The 20,417-nt window shown below is 47.3% G+C and overlaps 1 protein-coding gene across 6 annotated transcripts in view; it reads right to left on the bottom strand.

The window, feature by feature from the left end:
- The window catches only part of Fndc1 (fibronectin type III domain containing 1), an 82,408-nt gene extending 62,691 nt beyond the window's left edge, over positions 1-19,717 (bottom strand). For 5 of the 6 annotated variants that reach the window (NM_001412560.1, XM_063288408.1, XM_063288404.1 and 2 more), the window contains exon 1: positions 19,419-19,717. In NM_001412560.1, coding sequence (NP_001399489.1) covers positions 19,419-19,518 — 100 coding nt within the window. In that variant the 5' untranslated portion in view covers positions 19,519-19,717. The remainder of the gene's footprint in view (positions 1-19,418) is intronic. The other variant, NM_001038615.2, reaches the window with a different exon arrangement.
- Positions 19,718-20,417: the final 700 nt, after the last annotated feature.

Genomic DNA, 20,417 nt, shown 5'->3' with positions numbered 1-20,417 from the left:
TTTTTAAAAACGCACTGGCAATCTCAAAGAGGAAAGAAAGGGGAGACAACACTTTCATGAGGACACACACATGGGTTAGCATGTGAATTTTGATACTGATGAAACATCTGGACAGAACAAACACAAAGGATTGTAACATCCAGCACCCGTCCTCCCTCCGAACATTGCCCCATGGCCTCTGGACCAAAGCGGGTTGGGAGAGTCAACAACATTCGTAAAGAGGATGATTTGATGCCTTAGAGGAAGGATGTTCATTCTGAGGACAAAAACATGATGTGCCCTGACCATAATCCCCAGAGGACCCATCCCAACTCCACATGTGAGGCTCCCAAAGTCCCGTGAGGGAGAAGGCACAGGTAAGCAAACCAGAGGGACAGAACGTCAGATGCTTCCTGGGCCTGAGAAATGAGCTACGCTTGCTTCTCCCACTCACTCGGGTCAGAAAACAATTCATTGCCATCTAGAGAGAAGAGCAGTCTGCAAACATTCCGGTTACTTCCCTGCCGTGACTCTGTGCTGGTGGGCTTCTTGTCCCTATTATAAAATACCTGAGAGAGTCAACTTAGACACGGGAGGGCTTGGTGTTGGTCATGGTGTTGGAAGTCTCTGGGCCATGGTTGATTGTTACTGCTGCTCTTGGCTCTGTGAGGAGGCAGCCATGGTCGTGGGATCATAGGGTATAGTGACGCTACCCACCTCATGGCAGTGAGGAAGCAGTAAGAGAGCGAAGATGGATCTCACTGTCCCCTTCAAGGACTAAACTCGAATGACATAAATCTCCCATTAGATCCCACCTCTTAAAGGTTCTACAACCCCACCCCCAAACTCTATGGGTTGTAGGCATCCCTCTGGGGACGCATCTAAACCACACCAGTCTTATAAGTGAGATCTCATACAAGAGCCCTTTTGCAATCCAATGTTGGACAAGGCCTCTTCCCTGCTTTCTTGGAAGAGAGCTGTAACTGACGCCCCATGTGCTCTCTTGGGGACATTTGCCATCTCATGACAAAAAACTTAGCCAAAAAAAAAAGGCTTTCTAGGGATAGCTTTCTAGGCTTTAGAGTGTCATGGGTAGAAGTCACTTTCAAGCATAAAGGCTTTGGGGACGCCCTGAAGTCATGTCTCAGAGGCGACCCTAGTCTGAAATTAAGGTTTTGTCAAAACTCATTAGATCGACAGACATACCACCTCCTTGCCCTCCCAGCACACACTGGGTCTGTGAAACGGGGTCTTTGACCTGATTAAATGTTCTCATTTTCTAGATTCCATCTGCTCTTATATTTACAGCTGACATCATTCCCAGACCCACAACAACCCCCTCTTCCATCGATACCTGGGTACCGACCCAGGAGGGGGTGAGGTCAGTTCTTCCAGAAAGTGCATGCCATTATCAGATTCAGCTCATAGTAAGCTTATGCCTGGGCTTGGAACATGACAACATGTCCTATTTCTGGTGACCATTTTGATGGTCTAGTGACTTGACTCTCTAAGTATGAAGCAAAGCCACATAGTGAAAGTGGTTTCTGGAACTGCAGGCTGGTTTCCAGGCTCTGGGCAAGAAATGGGTGTTCTGACAGTTTAACTGCAATACAGAGGTCCTTATCGACTTATGTATTTAAATGTGAATTTATTTATGGCACCAGAAATCAAGCAGAGACCTTTGTCCTGATAGGCCACTGAGTTATATTTATGGCTTTAAAAAAATAAAACAAACAAACATTTTGCTTCCAGACATGTTCTCACTAAGTTGCCTGGGCTGGCTTTGAACTCATTCTATAGCTCTCCCACTCTCCTACCTCAGCCTCCTAAGTAGCCAGGGCTATAGGCTCAGACTCTTTGTGAATGCCAGATGAACAGCTGATGCACACAGCCTTTTAAAAAATAGTTTTTATCAGTTTCTTGACATGAAGGTCCTGGGTTCAGCTTTGAAGGCTGTCTGACCCGGGAGCTCTCTTAAGAAATAGACAAGCTCAAATGTCAGTGCTGTGGTATTATGAAGGGCAGACAGGTAGCACCCTGACAAGCTGCTCCTCATCTCCAGGGGCATACAAAATGAGGAAGTAAGCTTAAACCACAGCTGAAGAGATTTAGGGTTAAATTAGAAGAATTTCCTGTCTGCAACCTGCCCCATCCTCCCCATCCCCCATCCTGCGCTCGCTGTCTTTGAATGAAGACATATGGGAAGGCGCTTCCTCATAAAGCAGCAGCCAATTCTAGCCAGCTAGGGCTCCAGCAGTTCTGTGTTATGGCAAAATCTTGCCAGCAGCTCATGCCAGTAGACTTTGTCTAGACTTGAGAATATTCTGCCAGGTACTAAATAGCAAGATGCTGTTCTGGTGATCTTGCAGGTAGCCACCCCTTGCTACACTTCTGGGTCTCAGCTGTCCCAAAATGTCTACTCGCTCATTAGGAATGATACTTTGTACTCAGATTGATTGATTCCTTACTTTGGTCAAGTCCCAAACCTCAAGGCTTATCCAAGAGGACTCCAGGAGGGCTATGTGCTTCAAAAGTCAAAGTGTAGATCCTGGGAGCCAGTTTGGTCCGAGATCAAATTATTGAGCCATCACTAGTCAAGACAAATTATAGATTCTGGAACTTCTTCAATGACTGTCCTCAGTGAGGTCTTCAGCTTTCAAAATAGACCTCAAAAAAATCTCCAGTTAATACTCAGCCTTAAGCCCAAGCCAGAGCTAAGTCCTTAGGGCCAGCTTGGCCAAAGTCTACAGCATTCACTCCACAGCAGGCAGGGCCCAGCAAGCTTGCCCCCTACCTGCCTTCCTGCTCCAATGTGCCTTGGTATCCCTCATTAACCATACACTGGCTGGGAGAAGAGAAGAACATCTGGTAACCACATCAACCCAGGGTTCCCCAATCCAAATGCCTGCAAGGCCAGGAAGGTATAGCAGAGGACAGCCTTCAGATTCGGGGTCACAGCAGAAGATGGCCTGTAGATTCGGGGTTACTGTCTAGTTCTGGGCACCTGTTGACATAACAAACTTCGGGAGGCTCCTGACTCTCAGGTGCTCCTTATCCTAAGAAGATGGGAGTCGTTTCAACTTTTAAATGAAGAATAGCAGGGAAGGAGATAGGCAGACAGGCACGCACATGCCATGGAGCATGTGTTAAGGCCAGAGAACAATTTGCAGGAGTTGGACCTCTCCTCCAGCCATGTGGGATTGAACTCAGGAGACCAGGGATTATGGTAGGCACCGTCTGCCATGCACCATCTTACCGGCTCCTAGACAGACATCTCAGTTTTTGATTAAATATCTCAATTTTCGTTCTCACTGGTCATGGAGCAGCATGGGAATGCATATGCACACGGTCAGTAGGCCAGACCATGTTTGCTGACAGCCAGCTGTCAACCACTACCTTGACCCCAGGAAAGGTCCTGTAATTGCTGACCCAGACAATACCCTCAGCATCCTTTGGTCCTTTGCAGTGCAGAGATGAGTATGGGCTTGCGAGGAAAGACTACAAGGGAAGAAAGTTAAAGAGCAGAGATGGGAGAGGAAGTCCCCAACCTGTGATAAAGGACCGATCGGCCAGTCATCACGGTCCACCTCCAAGCATCTCTCCCTTCCTAAGAAACCCAAAGAATTGGAGTTGCCTTGACCTGGGTTCTAAGAGATAATAGTGGCCTGTGCTGGCGGGGATTGGGGGTAGAGAGGATGTGGGGTGTTATCCAGGCTTAGCGACTAGCAAAACTAATGACTTGCATATCTATGCCTAGTCTGTCTACTCCAGATACACCATAGTTCTGTGTATCTCGATGTTCTGTTCAGTGTCTTGATCTGGATAAGCCCTGGCCTGAGAATTAGAGTCAGATGGTCAGAACCATCCTTGAATCCCAGGCCAGTCTACCTTGGGTGTAAACACAGGTTTTCCCTATTGAGAGCTGCGGGGAGAGCTATGTCTCAGAATAAAGAAACAAAGTGTCCTTTAAAGCACAGTCAATAAAATGAACCAATAAAGCCGGTCTCCTGCAGACATTGTGCTTAGAAAAACTGATTCAAAGTTATAACTGAACCCTTCTAGGTTATGTTTCTTTTAAAAAAAATACAGTTGCTTCATCAGGTTGAGAGAGAAAAGAAGATGTGTGTGGAGGAGAAGCATCAGGAAGGATGGGAGGGAGAAGAGGAAAGGGAAGGGCCAGGGAAAGGTTTCCAGGAAATATGAACCCAAGAAAGAACAAAGCGGGAATTTCCTCCCGTTTGGCTCTCTTGCTTTGAGTTGTTCCACTGTAATTTTGCAGCTGAATGATTTTAGCCAAAATCGTTAAAGCGCAGAAAGTGCTGGCTTAAGCTGGCACTCAACTTGGATTAGATGAATGGGGGAATATTTAAGTTGGAATGACAGGCAGTTTCCCGTCCTAAAGAAAGGGAAGCTACCATCCAACCTTCCTCCATCTCGGTGCCCACCTCAGACAGCTACTGCTGACACCTTAGATCCTGAGGTTAAAACCCACAGCTTGAGAGAAAGCCATTATAAAAATATTGACTGGAAAGAACCAGCTATTCTCTGAAGCAATTAACCACACACTGATGATTTAAAAAGAAATACTATCTCGTTCTTTGATTCTCTCCCTAGTATTTGCTGGAGAAACTTATGTAACTGAAAGTTAGTCTGATTTGGACTAAAACCAAACCACATCTGAAAAGCAAATTTGAATAAAACTCATTGGTTCTCCAAAGTCATGGTCATATACTGTGCTATGACAGTGTTCATAGGACCACCTGTGAGTCTTCGATAGCAAACAGAATCTATGTGTGGGCAACAGAAAAGAGCTGTGTGTTTCTACCACAGCAGCAAATAACAGACCAGGCATAGACTTAATTTTGATTGACAGGTATATATAGTGACTTCACTGTGTATTTATTTTAAACATCTAAATTCAATACCAGGTGAAGAAAACAAGTCAGAAATGAAAGCGTAAAGTTCACTGCCAATAACACTGAATTATCAGAGAACGGGGCATTTGTGCTCTATCACTAATGGGCTTTCTGTTTCTCTACCCCCTTTCTTGAGCTCAGGAGCATTAGACAAACCCAGAAGAGTTCCTGAGAGTGACAAATCCCAGTGAGGACCAGGGCAGCAGGCCTGTCCTGTCCTAGGGAGCTGCCACATGGAAGCCAGGGCAAAGTTGAATGCAAACCCTCCCACCTGGAGGAAGGTCCTGGAGCATCAAAGCTCCTAGCCCTGCCTAACAGAAAAGGTCAAGTAGCATAGTGTCCTCAGCACTGCACAGAGGAGTGGTAGAATAGAAGTCAGAGTCACTTCAGAGACGCTCCCTAACTGAAGAGGACAGAGGTGGTTCCCTTACAAACAGCTCCAGCTGTTGGGCTGTTCCTGACCACACTGGGTGTGACCATCACTCTGTGCTCAGGTTGGACTGACCCCACCAGGTAAGGATCAAGGTAACCTCACCCTATGTTTGCAATACCCACTGAGGTACAGCATGTGTCTTCCTAGGATTAGAAAAGGAGATAGAGTTCCCCCGGAAGGCTGTAAAACGAGCTAAGACCAACTCCAAAACCAAGTTGATCTCTAGGCTGAAAGTCCTCTCCTTAGCCTGTTCTATCCTGATCTCAGTGTGTGATGCCCAAAAGAGCTCACCATTTCTAAGTAAAGAGATGGTTTGACATCTTAAAACTGCCGGCAAGACCAGCATGCCCCGATGCCCCTAGGCACTCTCATCTCATCACTAAAGCCCCCAGGACAGTTACAGACAGTACAGACAGACAGGAAGCCAGCTTTGTCCTCTAGCCTAAAATCAAAGAAACAAATATCTAAACTTCTCTCCTCCCCCGCTTCTTCCTCCATTTGGTCACTGTAGAGACAATTCATTCAAATGCCTGATGGGGGCAGAGTTCTCTCAGCAGTAGCATCTCCCTCAAACTGGTAGAGAACCTTCAGGACACCCTAAAAACAGCAGTTCTCAACTCTGTGGGAAGAGAACCCTTCAGGGGTGTGGACGGAGCCAAACAACCCTCTCACAGAACTCCCATGTCAGATATCCTGCATATCAGATATTTTCATGATGATTCACAACAATATCAAAATTTGTTATGAAGTAGCCATGAAATAATTTTATGGTGGGGTTGGGGGACACCACAACATGAGGAACTGTATGAAAAGGATGCCCATTAGGAAGGTTGAGAAGCACTGAAGTAGGAGTAACTGAGTCCAGAGTCTGCCTTACATGGTTAGAGCCCCTGAGGTCTGTATAAAGCAGTGGACTCAGGAGATGTATAATGGTGTGTCTTTCTTCTGTCTATCCAGTAAGGCCTCCCTCATCCTGAAACACGCCTGTGACCCTACGACAATATGCCTAGGAATCTTCTCAGGACTTATTCTAACAGGGGACACCACCAGGAAGCTGGGGGCAGGGGGGGGGAATTTAGGGAAGCCTAATCTCACTGTTATACACTGAAGGAAATGGAGATGCAAGCTTGTGATCTGAGTAAACACCTTCTCTTTATACAGCACCCAGCCTCGGATATTTAGTTATGGCCATTAAAACAGACTAGTAAAGAGTTCTGGGCTGTCAGGGTCCCTAAAGTCAGTTCCTGGACTTCCCATGCTCTGGCTCCACGAAACAATGAATTCTGAAATTTAAGTAAGTCCAAGGCGAGATTCTGCTACTCGTCTTCAGGCACTGGTGGGTTCGGGTTAGTAAAGATCTGCTGTGAAAACTTTGAAGTTAACCCAGCACCCAGTGCATTTGGTCACAAAAGCATCCCACCCAAATCAAGAACAGCCAAGGCCAACACAGAGGCTGCTGTGCCCAGGGAGCGCCTGCTGTAGACACGGAGAGGTAGGCAGGTCCACAGAGCAGGTGGGGACAGGCTTAGTTACAAAGAAGGCCCCAGAGGAATGTTCAAAGCTTTTGAAATAGGTGAGCCATTTAAACACCAAACACACTTGAATTATTCTCCAGCGGTGTGGAGTCTGGGTGTTGACAGAAGTCTCCCTGCCTCATCTATTGAAGCATCCAAACGCTTCCACGATTCTCTAGTGAAGAATGCTGCCCCTAGATATTCTCTCTCTCTCTCTCTCTCTCTCTCTCTCTCTCTCTCTCTCTCTCTCTCTCTCTCTGTGTGTGTGTGTGTGCGCGCGCGCGCGCGCGCGCGTGTGTGCATGTATATGATAAAAGACAACCTCATGTGCTCTCTGGAACACCTCCGTCTTCTCTGGAATAAGATCCCTCACTGACCTGCAGTTCACTGGTTACACTGGCTGACCAGTGAGTCCCAGGGACACACCTAGCTCTGTCTCCACAGCACTGGGATTACACACATGTACCATGACGGCTGACTTTTAATTGGGTTTTAGAGGTTGGTACTTGCTTAGGAGCAAGTACTTTGCAAGCTAAGTCCTCGCCTTGGCCTCAGCCACAAGTATCTAACCAAAAACCCAACAGGCTCACCAGGAGAGAGGAGGACACACGTAAGTGGCAGTGCAGCTTGCCAGTGGGACTCAAGGGGAGAGAATGTTTGCCCTGGAGTTATCTGTATTTTGATGCTAATCCCACTGCCCCAAGGACAGCTGCCTACTCACTACTCAGGAATCAGGTGACTTCACCAGAACCTCCCCATTGAATCTGTAAAATACAGGTGAGGGGCAGGCACAGGATAGAAGGAGGCCTGTCTTTGGAGGCCTGTGTTTGGGTGGAAAGAAGTTTGAAGGAAGAGGAGGAGACTGGAATGGAAAGGAGAGGAGGGAGAGAGAGGGAAGCCATGGCAGGACGGTGGAGGCTGACGTAAAGATCTCGCTCTGTGTATTTACAGGTTGCTATTAATTTCCTAAGGGATGGATGGTACCGGGCTTTGTATGTTTAGGTGGGCAATTATATCTAACCAATTGGGTCAAAGGTTATTGTGTTGTGTGTTCTTTTATGTGATGATTTGAGTGTAGGAAAGTTTGCGGCGGCAGGAGACACTGGGCCGCCACGTAGTTGGGATGTGTTTCCGCCAAGATACCTAGCAGATATCTTGGGGCACCTCGGTGTGGACCTAGAGAGACCACAATACATTTTTATTTTTTATATTTTTTACAACAACAAGAACAGTTTGAGATTTATTTGAGAGGGATGTGGACGTGCTCAGCTATCTCCCACAAGTACTAGATCGCATCAGAATACGCAGAAACATCCAGACGCATGGGCAAAGCTCTGAGTTAACTGGCTAAAGTTTAAATCAGTCTTTCCATGGAATTATATTTGCCAAATAAGTATGACCTTTCTTGTCTCCCCAAAGGGGGATAACTGAAGATGAAGGTTGACTGAAGGTTGTGTAACACAAAACTGGTACCTGCGAGACCCACAGATGGTTGACTGGATCTTCCTGGAGAGCCAGGGTGACTAAAGGTGGGAAGCAGAGGCAGGTGGATCTCTGTATGTTTGAAGCCAGCCTGGTCTACATAGAAAGGTATCAGTAAAATTCACAAATGGTTGGCTAAATCTTTCCTGAGAGGCAGACATCTGTACCGTAAAACAACAGTGTGGTTCCTTTTCTGGAATTTCTTGACCCTTGGGGCTCCATGAAAGCAGTTTCCATAGAGTTATTGGTTCCTTGTTGGTCTGTGGAGTCTGCCCTTATAAAACACCAGAGGGAGCAGGGCGTGGTGGCATGGTTTTTAGTCCCAACACTCAGGAGGCAGAGGCAAGTGGATCTCTGTGTATTCGAGGCCAGCCTGGTCCATATAGTGAGTTTCAGGACAGCCACGCTACATAGTGAGACCCTGTCTTAAAAACTCGAGATACATAGACAGACAGACAGACAGACAGACAGACAGACAGACAGACAGATAGACAGACAGACAGATAATAGATACATACATACATATACAATACATGTACACATACATGAACTAAAATACCACAGAGAATTGAGAGACCTTTGCACAGAAAGCGCCTAACCCCCCACCACAGGAAACCACATCATATTTTTGCACAGAGAAATATCAAGGCAAGCAGATGTGTCCTATGTCCCCCCCACCAGGACAAGGACAGCTAAGTCAACAGCCCAGATGTGCAGACATCATCCAGTTCAGGGTCCTCAGAAGCCAACCATTCCCCATACAGTGCTAACTCACTGGATTCTGCCTCTGGCACTCAATGTGCTCTGCTGCATTTGTGCAGAGGAAGCAGCACACAGCCGAGTGTGAGCTGGAGAGACCTAAAATGACCAGAGCTGCTCCTGGCAAGAGGCTAGAGCATGCCTGGCTCCCATCAGCCCTCACTGATGTACCCAGCAGCCAGTTGGACCCTCGGGCTCACATCTCCTGCCACTCCAGCTAAACATGAATTCCCCATGGTTGTCCCCAGCCAGCCTTTTGGTAACAAAGTACCACTTATTCAGAACGGAAGGCCCCATCCCCCTACATGCATGCCAAAGTGCTCATGCAGCCTGGAGCTGACTCTGAATACAATTGTGAATCACATTTTTAATTCAGCAGCCCCGGGAAGCCAACTGGTGACCATGCCATGCAACTCTCACTTGCTAACCTTTACATAGTTTGTACACAGTCTGCTCTGCTTCCCTTCTCCTGTTTGAGCATCACCAGTCTGCACTCATCTCTATTCACAGAGTGGGCTACCTCAGTAGGCTCACACTTGACTACAGGAACTGCAGTCAACACTGCGTCACTTGCGTCTATCTGGGTGCTACACTCAAGCTGGTCACATAAGGCCGCCACATATACTGTTGGGAGTGGCCCAGAGCAAGAGCCCCAGTCTACATACAAGACCATCTGCGTAATAAAGGTGCCTGGGGTCAGCAGCTTCCTTCAGACAGAACTGGTGCAGACTATCCTTGATTTCTATTCAAGGGAAGCTGAGAAGCAAAAATGCAGCTCGGTCACTCCAGCTCTCTTCCCAGGATTCCCTCTCCTTATCACCCTGCCTCATCTCTCCCTCCCCTGTGGCTGGAGAAAGAGCTACAATGTGGAAAAGCATAAAATGGAGCAATAAAAAGAAGCATCTGGGCTAGAGAGGTGGCTAAATAGTTATGAGCAGTTACTACTCAGTCACAAGGACCCAAGTTCAGATCCCAGCATCTATCTAGCAAACCAGATAAACATCTGTAACTCCAGTTTCAAGACAGCCAGTGCCTTCTGGCCTCTCAAGTGTGTATGTACACACAAGCACACACACACACACACACACACACACACACACACATGCAGATACAAACAACTAAAATAAATCTTTTGTTTAAAATAGCTCAGGTCATCCTGAACTACATGGTTCAAGGCAAGCCCAGGATTTCAAAATTTTAAATAAAAATAACGATAAAAATAAAGACATCATTAAGGATTTGTTTAATTTAAGAAAAAAAGAGCAGCAAGTGACAAGATTAAAATCAAACACCTAAGTCACTAGAGAATGATTCCATGCCCAAGGATACTCAGAAAATAAACCAGTCTTATCTCCCAAGATGCTTTCTGTTGGGTTTTTATCAGTTCTATTCAAGTTTCACAAGAAATTTGTAACAGTTTAGCAGCTTGATGGAATCTGAAACTTCCATAATAAACACTACCTATGGGCCACTCCAAGCCCATTGCCCACTTCTCTGGCCCAAGCACAGGAAAAGCCTAGACTCTCAGCTTCCCTTGCAGCTAGGATACACTTACAAGTTAGCCTGGCCCATAATGCAGGTGAGAAAAGGTGCTGTCATTTATGTGAAAGCAGCTTAAAGGGCCACAATGTGCTCCTGTCCCCTTTTAGCTTCCTCTTTTCTCACCTTCTGTGATGTCATGGATATAATCTCTAGAAAGGCAGCAACCATCTAGCAACAGGAGATCAGATAACATGGGCAGCAATGGCAGAGTGGAAACATGGGACAATCTGGGACTCCGATGTCCTCTAGCTTTCTCTGCTCCCAGGTTTACAAGGAAGAGATAAACAATTCCCTCATCTGTGTATCCACTGATCTCACAAAGGATTTGGGGTTAGCCAGGCTGTTGTTTGTGGGTTTATGATGTCAAGTCATGATAAGCGAGAACCGTGATCACTTTAGCTTGTTCCTGATGATTTTAGGGGTCCATCCTGGAAATACCCTTTTGACAGCGTCAGTTCTTCTGTAGGCACACCATTGACTTGAGTAAGTACATCTGTGCCCCAGAACAACAAACCCAGAAATGAAAGTGAACCTAACCCCAGCTCTGGCCAAGTGTGATCGTTAGGACCTAACGTTTTAAAGCCCTTGGACTTTTTGTTTAGAAATTCACACAAATAAAAGCTACTGTTTCAGGGAAAACAAGATCCCTTCCACCCATGTACACTGCCAGCTTTCCGGAATGGATTAGAAAGATAAACCGGAGGGATACGGTGGGTGTTCTCCTTGTAACAAACATAAGACAGATGGCATACCACTGGAAAGAGCAAATTTTGAGAGCTGTGGAGGGAACACCGTGCCACGCCTGCTAATGACAATACCACAGACTCATGGGAAATCAGCTCTTCCCAGGTTTTTTATGGGATCTTTTGCACATTCTTCAAATTCAGCTTGCAAACAAAAAATGATTCCTTAAAGAACTGCCGTTGTCCACTGGTCCAACTCACACTTAGCCCACTATAAACTGCCAGGCAAAACACACACACACACACACACACACACACACACACACACAATTTCTCTAAAAATTAATTTCTTTCCCCAAAATGTGAAGGTCATCGTCTAACTATGTTAAACACTTGGATAATCCTGTGTCCTCAATCACCACTCAAATAGCCCTGAAAACTCCCTGAAAAATTCCCTTAGAAAATGCAACAGGCAGGGTCTTGGGATGGGGTTCAGTTGGTGAGTGCTGGTCTAATGCACATGAAGCCCTGAGTTCAGGGCCCAACACCACATAACCCAAAAATGGTGGCACATGCCTGTAATCCCAGCATGTGGATGCAGAAGGATCAGAAACTCAAAACCAGATAGTGAGTTTAAGGCCATCCTGGGATGCACGCACACACACACATACACACACAAAGAGAGGCCAAACAAGTGCTGTGGGGAGGTAGGTTTTTTTTTAAAAAAAAAAAAAAGCAAGTGAAACAGATGTAACCAGAAGCCAAAAAGACCCAGTGGCAGTCCAAATTTCAAATGAATAGTTTTTAAAAATTTTAAAATCACCTAGTGATTACTAATGGGAATAGACAAATAATCTATGAAAAGTGGGGAATAGAAACAATATATCAAACAAAAAGGTGTGTGCGCGTGTGTGTGTGTGTGTATGTGTGTGTGTGTGTGTGTGTGCGTGTGTGTGTGTGTAAAATCTTAAAGAAGGAAGGAATGAGCATCGGTTAAACAGATAACTTGCATCAACCACACCATTCGCTCATCCAACCAATGTTTTTTTTTTTTTTTTTGGTTCTTTTTTTCGGAGCTGGGGACCGACCAACCAATGTTTTTTGAGGAAGGAAGTCTCAGAGTGTAAGGCAGGCACAAGGGATACAGAAGCGACCAGAGAGACTTCCACCTGTGGTATGTTTTCGGTCTGTTGTGTTTTGTGATGCTAGACTAGACCTAAAGGTCTAGTCCTCACATTTGCCAGCTTCTGTTGTGCAAACCCTGTTCCTTAATTTAAAACTTTGGATAAATAAAAAATGGTATAGCCAATTCCTGAGGAGATTAGAGGTGGGTGGGTTTTGAGTTACCTGGTTGGGGGTTGCCGAGAGAGAGAGAGAGAGAGAGAGAGAGAGAGAGAGAGAGAGAGAGAGAGAGAAGGAAGGAAGCCGCCATGAGGGGAAATGGACCATGAGAGCACATGGCCAGGAGAAACAGCAAGTATCTGGGGCACATTGCTGGGGAGGTAGCCAGGCCAGCAGTTAGAAAAGTAGATTAGGGGTGACCCCTAGTAGTTGTCAAAGCCAAATAAAATCACCATAGTCTGAGTCTCATTCATTTGTGAACTAGACAGGGGATACTGTTGAGGTTTGGTCTGTCGTGTATTGTAATGCTAGACTAGTTTAACTAGTTGTCCAACCCGGTTCAATTAGTTTTCCACCCTGGCATTCCTCGAACTGACCAGGAGAGAGCTTAGGGACTCTTACACAACTGGCAAGGGACAGAGACTGAAATCACAGAACACACTTTCAAAGTTTTTACAGGTAAGGGGCATGTGGTGCGTATGTGTGCTGGCTATGAGCCCCTGGAGGTAAACCACGAAGGGGTTAAGGATGGGATTAGACACACAAGCACAGGTCTGTGAGTGGTCATGAGGAAAGTTAAACAAGACCTATTATAGGAAGGACCTTGTTATAACCACACCCCTTGTTAGAAATCAGGCATTTCCATTGGCCTGCCCTCCCAGGACCTAGCAGGAGAGTCTTAGGTCATCCCCCAGATAGCCAGATGCACCAGGTGCAGTGCACAAAGGCTCTGGCCACACCAGATCGGGTTATCTCTCTCCCGTTTCATTTTGTTTGTTTGTCTGCCTGTCTATACATCTGTCTATTTCTCATGTCCCCATTCAGAGAAGACCTTTCGATTTCCCCCCTCCCCCAAAAACCTCTTGCCCTAGACCTGTTGCGAGGTGTAACTTCTTAGCGGCACACACCTTGGCACAAGCGCCCCTTATCCGAACACCTCCTGGTCCACTTTGTCACACCAACTGCAATTTCAGGGAAGCCCTACTTCCCTGCATACCACAGTTCCTTGTCAGCCAACCACAGTAGGAGAGACCCAAAAAAAAATGCTGTTCTCGATTCATTTCTTCAGTTTACAGTTTCAGTTTACATTCTGTCATGTAGGGAAGTTGAGGCAATAGGAATTTAGAGGAGACATCACATCCACAGGCAAGAGTAGGAAGAAATGAGTGCATTACCTCTCTGTCGCTTGCTCGCTTGCTGGCTTGCTGCCAGCTATGAGCTTTCTCCTGGCTTGTACTGCCTACTTCCGCTCACAGTGGGCGGGGTCTTCCTACCTCAATTAGCAAGGGCGATCTCCAACAGACCTGCCCACACCGAATCCAATCTAAATAATCCCAAATAAGACTCTCTTTCCAGGTGATTCTGTGCTGCGTGAAGTTAACAGTTAAAACTAACCAGCACTCAGAGCAAGTCAGAAACGCTGGTGCTGGCATTTGCACGTAGCCTGGGGAAGAAAATCTGGTTAGCACAGTTAATTCCCAGACGTGTAACCCCAGGTAGCCTGCAGGGGAGGAGTGTAGGATTTCTAAGATTTGAGTCCAAATCCTAGGACAAGTATTTACTAGATTATACCAGCGTGAGAACAGTTTGACAGCTTTACTCCTGGTTTCCACAGGAAGAAAATGTGAGTATCACCAAGTTCACATGGTGACTATGGAAACCAAGCGGAAGGACACTTTGGGAAGAGTCTGTTAGGAAAAGGACACTTTTTAAAAACGTCCTCATGCGGTAAGGGTGAGAGTCACATCTGTAGCATGGGCTTTATGGAGTACTTCAATGCCACCGCAGAAAACTACAATGCTAACTGTTTTGAATCAGCATTTACTGTTGCTACACTTAACAGTAAGTTACGATAAATTCTCACTATGATAATTAAAATAATTTGCAATACTCCCCTAGCTACAAAAGTAAAACTTGAGACTGGGGGCGGGGGGAATTACCAAGACTATGACACACACATACCCATGATTTTTAAATTCTCCCCCATGGTCCAACTGTTTCAATTCTGGCCTGGGCCTACAAAGGTACCAAGGGTACCCCAACATCTAAAAGGTTGCACAGTCCAACTTTAGATTTAGGTTTCAAATCCCTTACGTATTAACACGTAATTGGCAATGGTTAATATGCAGCCATGTCGACCACGTCCTTCCCAATTTAATGCCTGCAGGAAGCTCCAACGAGTAGCAAGCTAAAACAAATTTTAAGCAGTGCACTAAGGGAACAAAGCAGATAACTGAAAGTTTGTGCTCATTTTCTTCCTTTCTAAATCCCGGCTCGAATGGAGCCCAAGGAAGATGGGACCGCCTCCGAAAGGCCAGGAGCGCCCTCTATCGGCCACAGAACGCAAGTGCTGCCGAGCGCTAGGTCCAAGTCTTGAAGAGAATGATGCTAGTTTATGCGACTAACCAATGGTTCCAAATACTCAAATGCGCATTTATTAAGGCTGGGGAAGATGTGCGGGCAACAAAAGCTCCCCAAGGCACCGGTTTCCAGTTTGCTCAGCACTTTAACAGATGAAATCTGTGCTTTCACAAGTAACTACACAGCAGGCCTGTTCCTTTCTCAATTTCATTTTTATAGCTTTAAACACCCGCCCCCGCGTTTTGTAAATGAAACAAAAGCTCCTGATGACAGAAGTTTAATTACGACCTAAGACAGCCCTGAAATTCCATAAGGAATTAAACAGCGGTCCTGTCCCCAATCAGCCTCCGGGAGCATCTCCGGAAACGTTTGTACCCAGGTTTCTTGTTCACACCCCTTGAGGTTGGCAGAGTAGTAGTGGTACCCAAAGGTCTCTTCCTAAGTCTCCAGAGCCAAGAAAGGTGAGCACTCAGGAGCTGGAAGTGAAGAAACCCACTCGTGCCCCATGTCTCCCAAGGGAACACAGCCCTGGATTTTAGCCCCAAGAGACCCAATCTGGACTCCTGACCTCCAGTACTATCTTATAATAATTCCTGCTGCTTTGAGCCAGGTGTGTGGTCATTCCTCACAGCAAACATAGGGATAGAACACAGTCCACATCCATGTCCCTCCCATAGACAAGGGATGGGTCATTACCACTTACATGTAGATATTGTCACATGTTGGTGACATGGGGACTTTCTAGTGACAGCTTCCTAGGGACAAGAATTGTCATCCTGCAATCCCACTGCACCCCTAATTTTACAATAATGCTTTCTATGCTCACAAAAGAGTGATATGGGTCATCTGCCTGCTAGGCTCCGGAGCACAGACTGAAGCCAAAGGGTCCACCTGCTTGCAAAGGCATGAGTGGAAAGAAACACCAAAGAGTTGGAGCTGCCCAGGCCACAGGAAAGTTTCCAGGGCTTCTAACGATGAGAGGGTCTCACTGACCACATCTACCCACAAATACAGACAGCCAGTAGAGAGGTCATGAAGACGTTAAGACTCTGCCTCAGGTGTCTGGACTTCTAATTTCCATTCACCCGTGTATCCCAGGAGCTGTAAAAAAAACTCTGTGGCCTCTGGATCCCTTTCTACCTTTAAACTTACAAGGTTCCCATAAAAGTTATACTTCAATGGGGAGTCTGCCATCTATCTTTCCTTACTATACTAGGGATTATGCTAATTTAACAATTAATTCATTTATAATGAGGGTATAACTCAGGAGCAGTGTGTCTAGCATGTACAAGGCCCTGTGAACAGTTCAAGATAGACAGTAGATTATGTGTGTGCATGCATATGTGCCTGTGTGTATACATGCATATGTGCGTTGCGTGTGCGTTTGTGTGCCTGTGTGTGCATTGTGTGTGTAAGTGTGCTGTGTATTCACACATGCCCTGGCATATGCACATGTAAGTGCACACTTGCACATGGAGGCCGGAAGATGGTCTTGGGAAGACTGATCTCGTGCTCTACCTTATCGGGATGGAGTCTCTTTTGTTTCTGTCGCTGCCTTGTGCATTCCTGAGCACCTGACTTACAACCGTAAGTAACTTGAAGGCTCTCCCATCTCCACCTCCCATCTTTCTTGCTACAGGAGCTCTGGTTTTGCAGATGCTTGCCACCATGTTGGGCCCCTGTATACACTATTTTGTGTGATCGCTATTTGGACTCACTGTGTTTCATCGTGTGACATTTCGAAGGCACATTTTCATTCATATTGCTATTAAAACCACATTCATTCCTGTCACTGTTGCCATTGGAAAGGTTTCTACTACAGAGAAGCGTTTCAAACCTACCAGGGGAGAGACAGCTTAGCTGCCTTCAAGCTCAAGAAACTCAAGTTGCATCACTGACAAGAAATTCGTGCAATTACTTTAGCAGAGGCACCAGGCTCACTTTGCTCATTTTTTGAAGGAAAAAAACTGTACGGGAACTATTCAAGTCAGCAGCTAGAGTTTGTCTGTAGACTTTTTTTTTAAAAGTAAATACTACATTCCACTTAGAAAGCAAGCTACTCAAGTGCTGACTGGGAGTCCCACAGGTGTTTATCCCTGGGGTTAAACACTTAGTGTTTTCAGTGTCCAAGCCTTGGACCCTGTCAGGTACCATCTATTATACCCAGCAAGCTTTTACACCATTCAGGTGAATATCGATGCAGGAAAGAGGCCAAGAGTGAACTCATATTACTTTGAGGATAGCTTTGACCTTGTGGACTTAGTTAAAAAGATCTTTAGCTTTTTTAGAAGAAACTAAAGATGGCCCCTAGCCATCCCTGGGTGTCTGCTGTAAGTGCATGGATGGCTTCGGTCCTATGGACTTGGGTGCACCCGTTACTTTTTTTTTTCTGGAGCTGGGGACCAAACCCAGGGCCTTGCGCTTGCTAGGCAAGTGCTCTACCACTGAGCTAAATCCCCAACCCCTGCACCCCTGTTACTTTAATGTTTGCCTAGTAACCTATGGTAGTGATGGGGGGGGGCATCACCTGCTACTTTGTTCTTTTTAATCTGTCCCAAGATGAGAGTCTTCCATGTGTGCTACAAGAAGAATGCCTGTGGCTCTGGGTAATTTGCCTTTCAGAAATGCTGGACCCAAAAGAGGAGGGACGGGGCGGACAGCTGCCACTCGCAGGAATCATGAATTACGTCTGCCCGAGGCTTTGCCCCACCAGACACAAATCCAAGCAGCTGCTGCAAACTGCGAACGGCAAGACAGACAGACAGGAAGGCTCCTCAAGGAGCCCATGGAATAAATTACATGCTGCTTCGTGATTTCTTCCCCGGCGCAGGAGCTATCTGCAAGCTGCTATGCCCACTTCTTCCCTTCCCTAATTGAACTTAAGTACGGTAAATAGGCACTTGGAGATGTGCTTGTCTCCTTTGTCCATTTCTAGTCTGGTCATCATTTTACTGCAGATCCCACGTCAACGCAGTAGAGGGAAGTGCCAACACGTCTTCCAGTTCCAACATTCCGAAGTGCAGGGATTTGCAGAGCAGAGAGCGAGAGAAAGAGCGAGAGAAAGAGCGGCCACTGGCAACACTGCCCAACCCATGAGGAGCACAAACAGCCCTGCCTTCCCACACTCACAAGCAGAACCCATCCTAAGTTGACTGTGGACTCAGAAAGGAAGGAGGGAGGCTGGAACCATCACAAAGCTCACTTACCAGTGCCCCACTCTCAGATCGCTTTCTGTAACAAGAACTCAGAGCCCCGAACACTTTAGCTTAGAAAGAGCGAGGCTGTGGGACTGTAGGTGGGGAGACGGGAAACTAGAAGAGACTCATTCCATCAGGCGTTGTATAAAATATGAAGTGAATGCTTGCCTCGAGATCACAAACAGAAGAGAAAAGGCCCCTGCTTCTGTATGACCCTTTTACAAAAGGGAAACTCACCGTCAGAGCATCAGACACTACCAGGCAATATGCATGACAACGACCAAAGAGGTCACCGAGGTCTCTCCCTTTATCCTTATGGGGAGATCAATGCAGAAACCAGCATACAAAACTAGTAGCGCTTGTTGGAAAAGAAGTTTGTCTTGTTTTGAGCCCTGATGGAAATGAGCAATACGAGAAAGGGTGGGGTGGGGGAGTCCACTTTTTAGTTCCTACAAATAGAGGACATAAATAAAAGCCACCGTTCCCAAGTGTGGAAACGCATGCATGCTAGAAACCAAGACGCAAGGACATAGGGATGAGAGCCCACTACTGACTGACCATCTAGGTGAAACACTCAAGAAAACAGGAGCCAGCCAAGCCTCTTGTGCAAAGCAAGGGTCCATTCAGGCTGCAGCCTGACCTTTGGAAAGGGTTAAGTTTTCTGGAACTCACTGACTGCGCGGCTTCCCTCTCCCCTCGAAAGACAAATGTCTTCTTCCAGCTGCAAAGTTCCCAAGGCTGCAAGGACTTCAACAGTTGCAGGTCCTGGAGTACAGTCAGTCAATCCTGCCTCTTAGCTTCCCTCGGAGTTCCCCAGTGACCCTATCCTACATCCAGTCAGGTGAAGAAGATGACAAAAAGATGTTCACCCTCAACCCCGAGAAGAGTTTGACCAAAGAAAGTGCCCCCTACCCCGTGCGATGCCAAAGTCACCTCTCTTTTCCTTTGCCTGGAAAGTGAGGGCACTTAGACAAGTTCCATTTCCCAGTTCTGTTGTGCGGTTGGTGATGACAAGCCCATCTCCCATACTCTGACTGTCCAGTGCCCACACCCAGCGCGTCCTGACACCACTCACAAGGATGCACAGGTTAGTGACAAGACATGCACGCGGGCAACACAGAGCCAGAGCGGGACAGCAGTCCCCAGAGTGACAAGCCAGTGGGCAGAGAAGAGGACAGCGGGACCAACCGCGGAATCCAGAGTGCGCGTACCTGGGGGTCCCGCTGAGGAAGCTACAGGGAGCAGCGCCGCCAGGAGAAGCAGCGCCGCCCTGAGCAGCAGGCGCGGGGACGCCCTGGCCTCGGGGGCCATCGGGAGCCCGGAATGCGTGGGGACCGAGCGTGGGTGGCGGGCAGGGCGCGGACCGCAGTGAGGGAAGTGCAGAGCAACGCGTCGGGTGCCCGTGGCCGGGCGTCCGGTGTCCTGTGCCAGCGGCGCTGCAGCCCCTCGGCGACCGCTCCCGGTCACGCACCGCGGCCGCGCTCCGCCACTGAGGCCACCCGCTGCCCGCAGCGCCTTTTAGCTGCGCTCGGGCGCCCCCTACCGGCGCGCGCGCGACGAGAACCCACGAAGCGGGCGGGGCGCAAGTCCCGGAACCCCACTCGGTTTTTTGTGAAATTAAAAATCTGCACCAGGAAAAGTGACCAGGAAAGTCTCCTCCTTTTGTCTAATTCTCTAATACTTTCTGGCCGGGGAAGTGACCTATTGCAAACAATCGGTGCTAAGACAGGGCGTGAACTTTGTCCCCTTAAACCTCCCAGCCTCTCTGTGTGATTTCATTTTCGGGGACCCAGCCAGGACCCTCCACCCTTTTCTGCACAAGACAGTGGTCTGTGGGCTCGCGGTATACTTCCCACGCAGCCAGAGCGCTTGGGAAAGGGTGATGAACTACACTAGCTGCGGCAGCTCCTGGCTGTCTTTGCGCAGGAGCGCGTGATCCCTCTTGGAACGGAAACAGGCTTTAAGCACGCCGCAAAAGCTGGGCCAAGAACTCATTTGACCTCCCTTTCCGTAATTTAAACAGCGCCTTGGGGTCCCGCTGTGCGGGATAACAGTCTGGGTTTTGGTCCACCCTCAGCTTGAGACACTGGCGAAGTAGGAGCGCCCCTGGAGGCGACAAAGACTCGCGCTAGGGAGGCAGCACTGCAAACCAACCTGATGCCACTGAAAAGCGACAGAATACGGAATCGGATCGCCGACGTGGCAACCCC

Source organism: Rattus norvegicus, chromosome 1 (genome assembly GCF_036323735.1).
Source record: "Rattus norvegicus strain BN/NHsdMcwi chromosome 1, GRCr8, whole genome shotgun sequence".
Classification (NCBI taxonomy): domain Eukaryota; kingdom Metazoa; phylum Chordata; class Mammalia; order Rodentia; family Muridae; genus Rattus; species Rattus norvegicus.
This window is presented reverse-complemented; position numbering and strand designations above follow the sequence as displayed.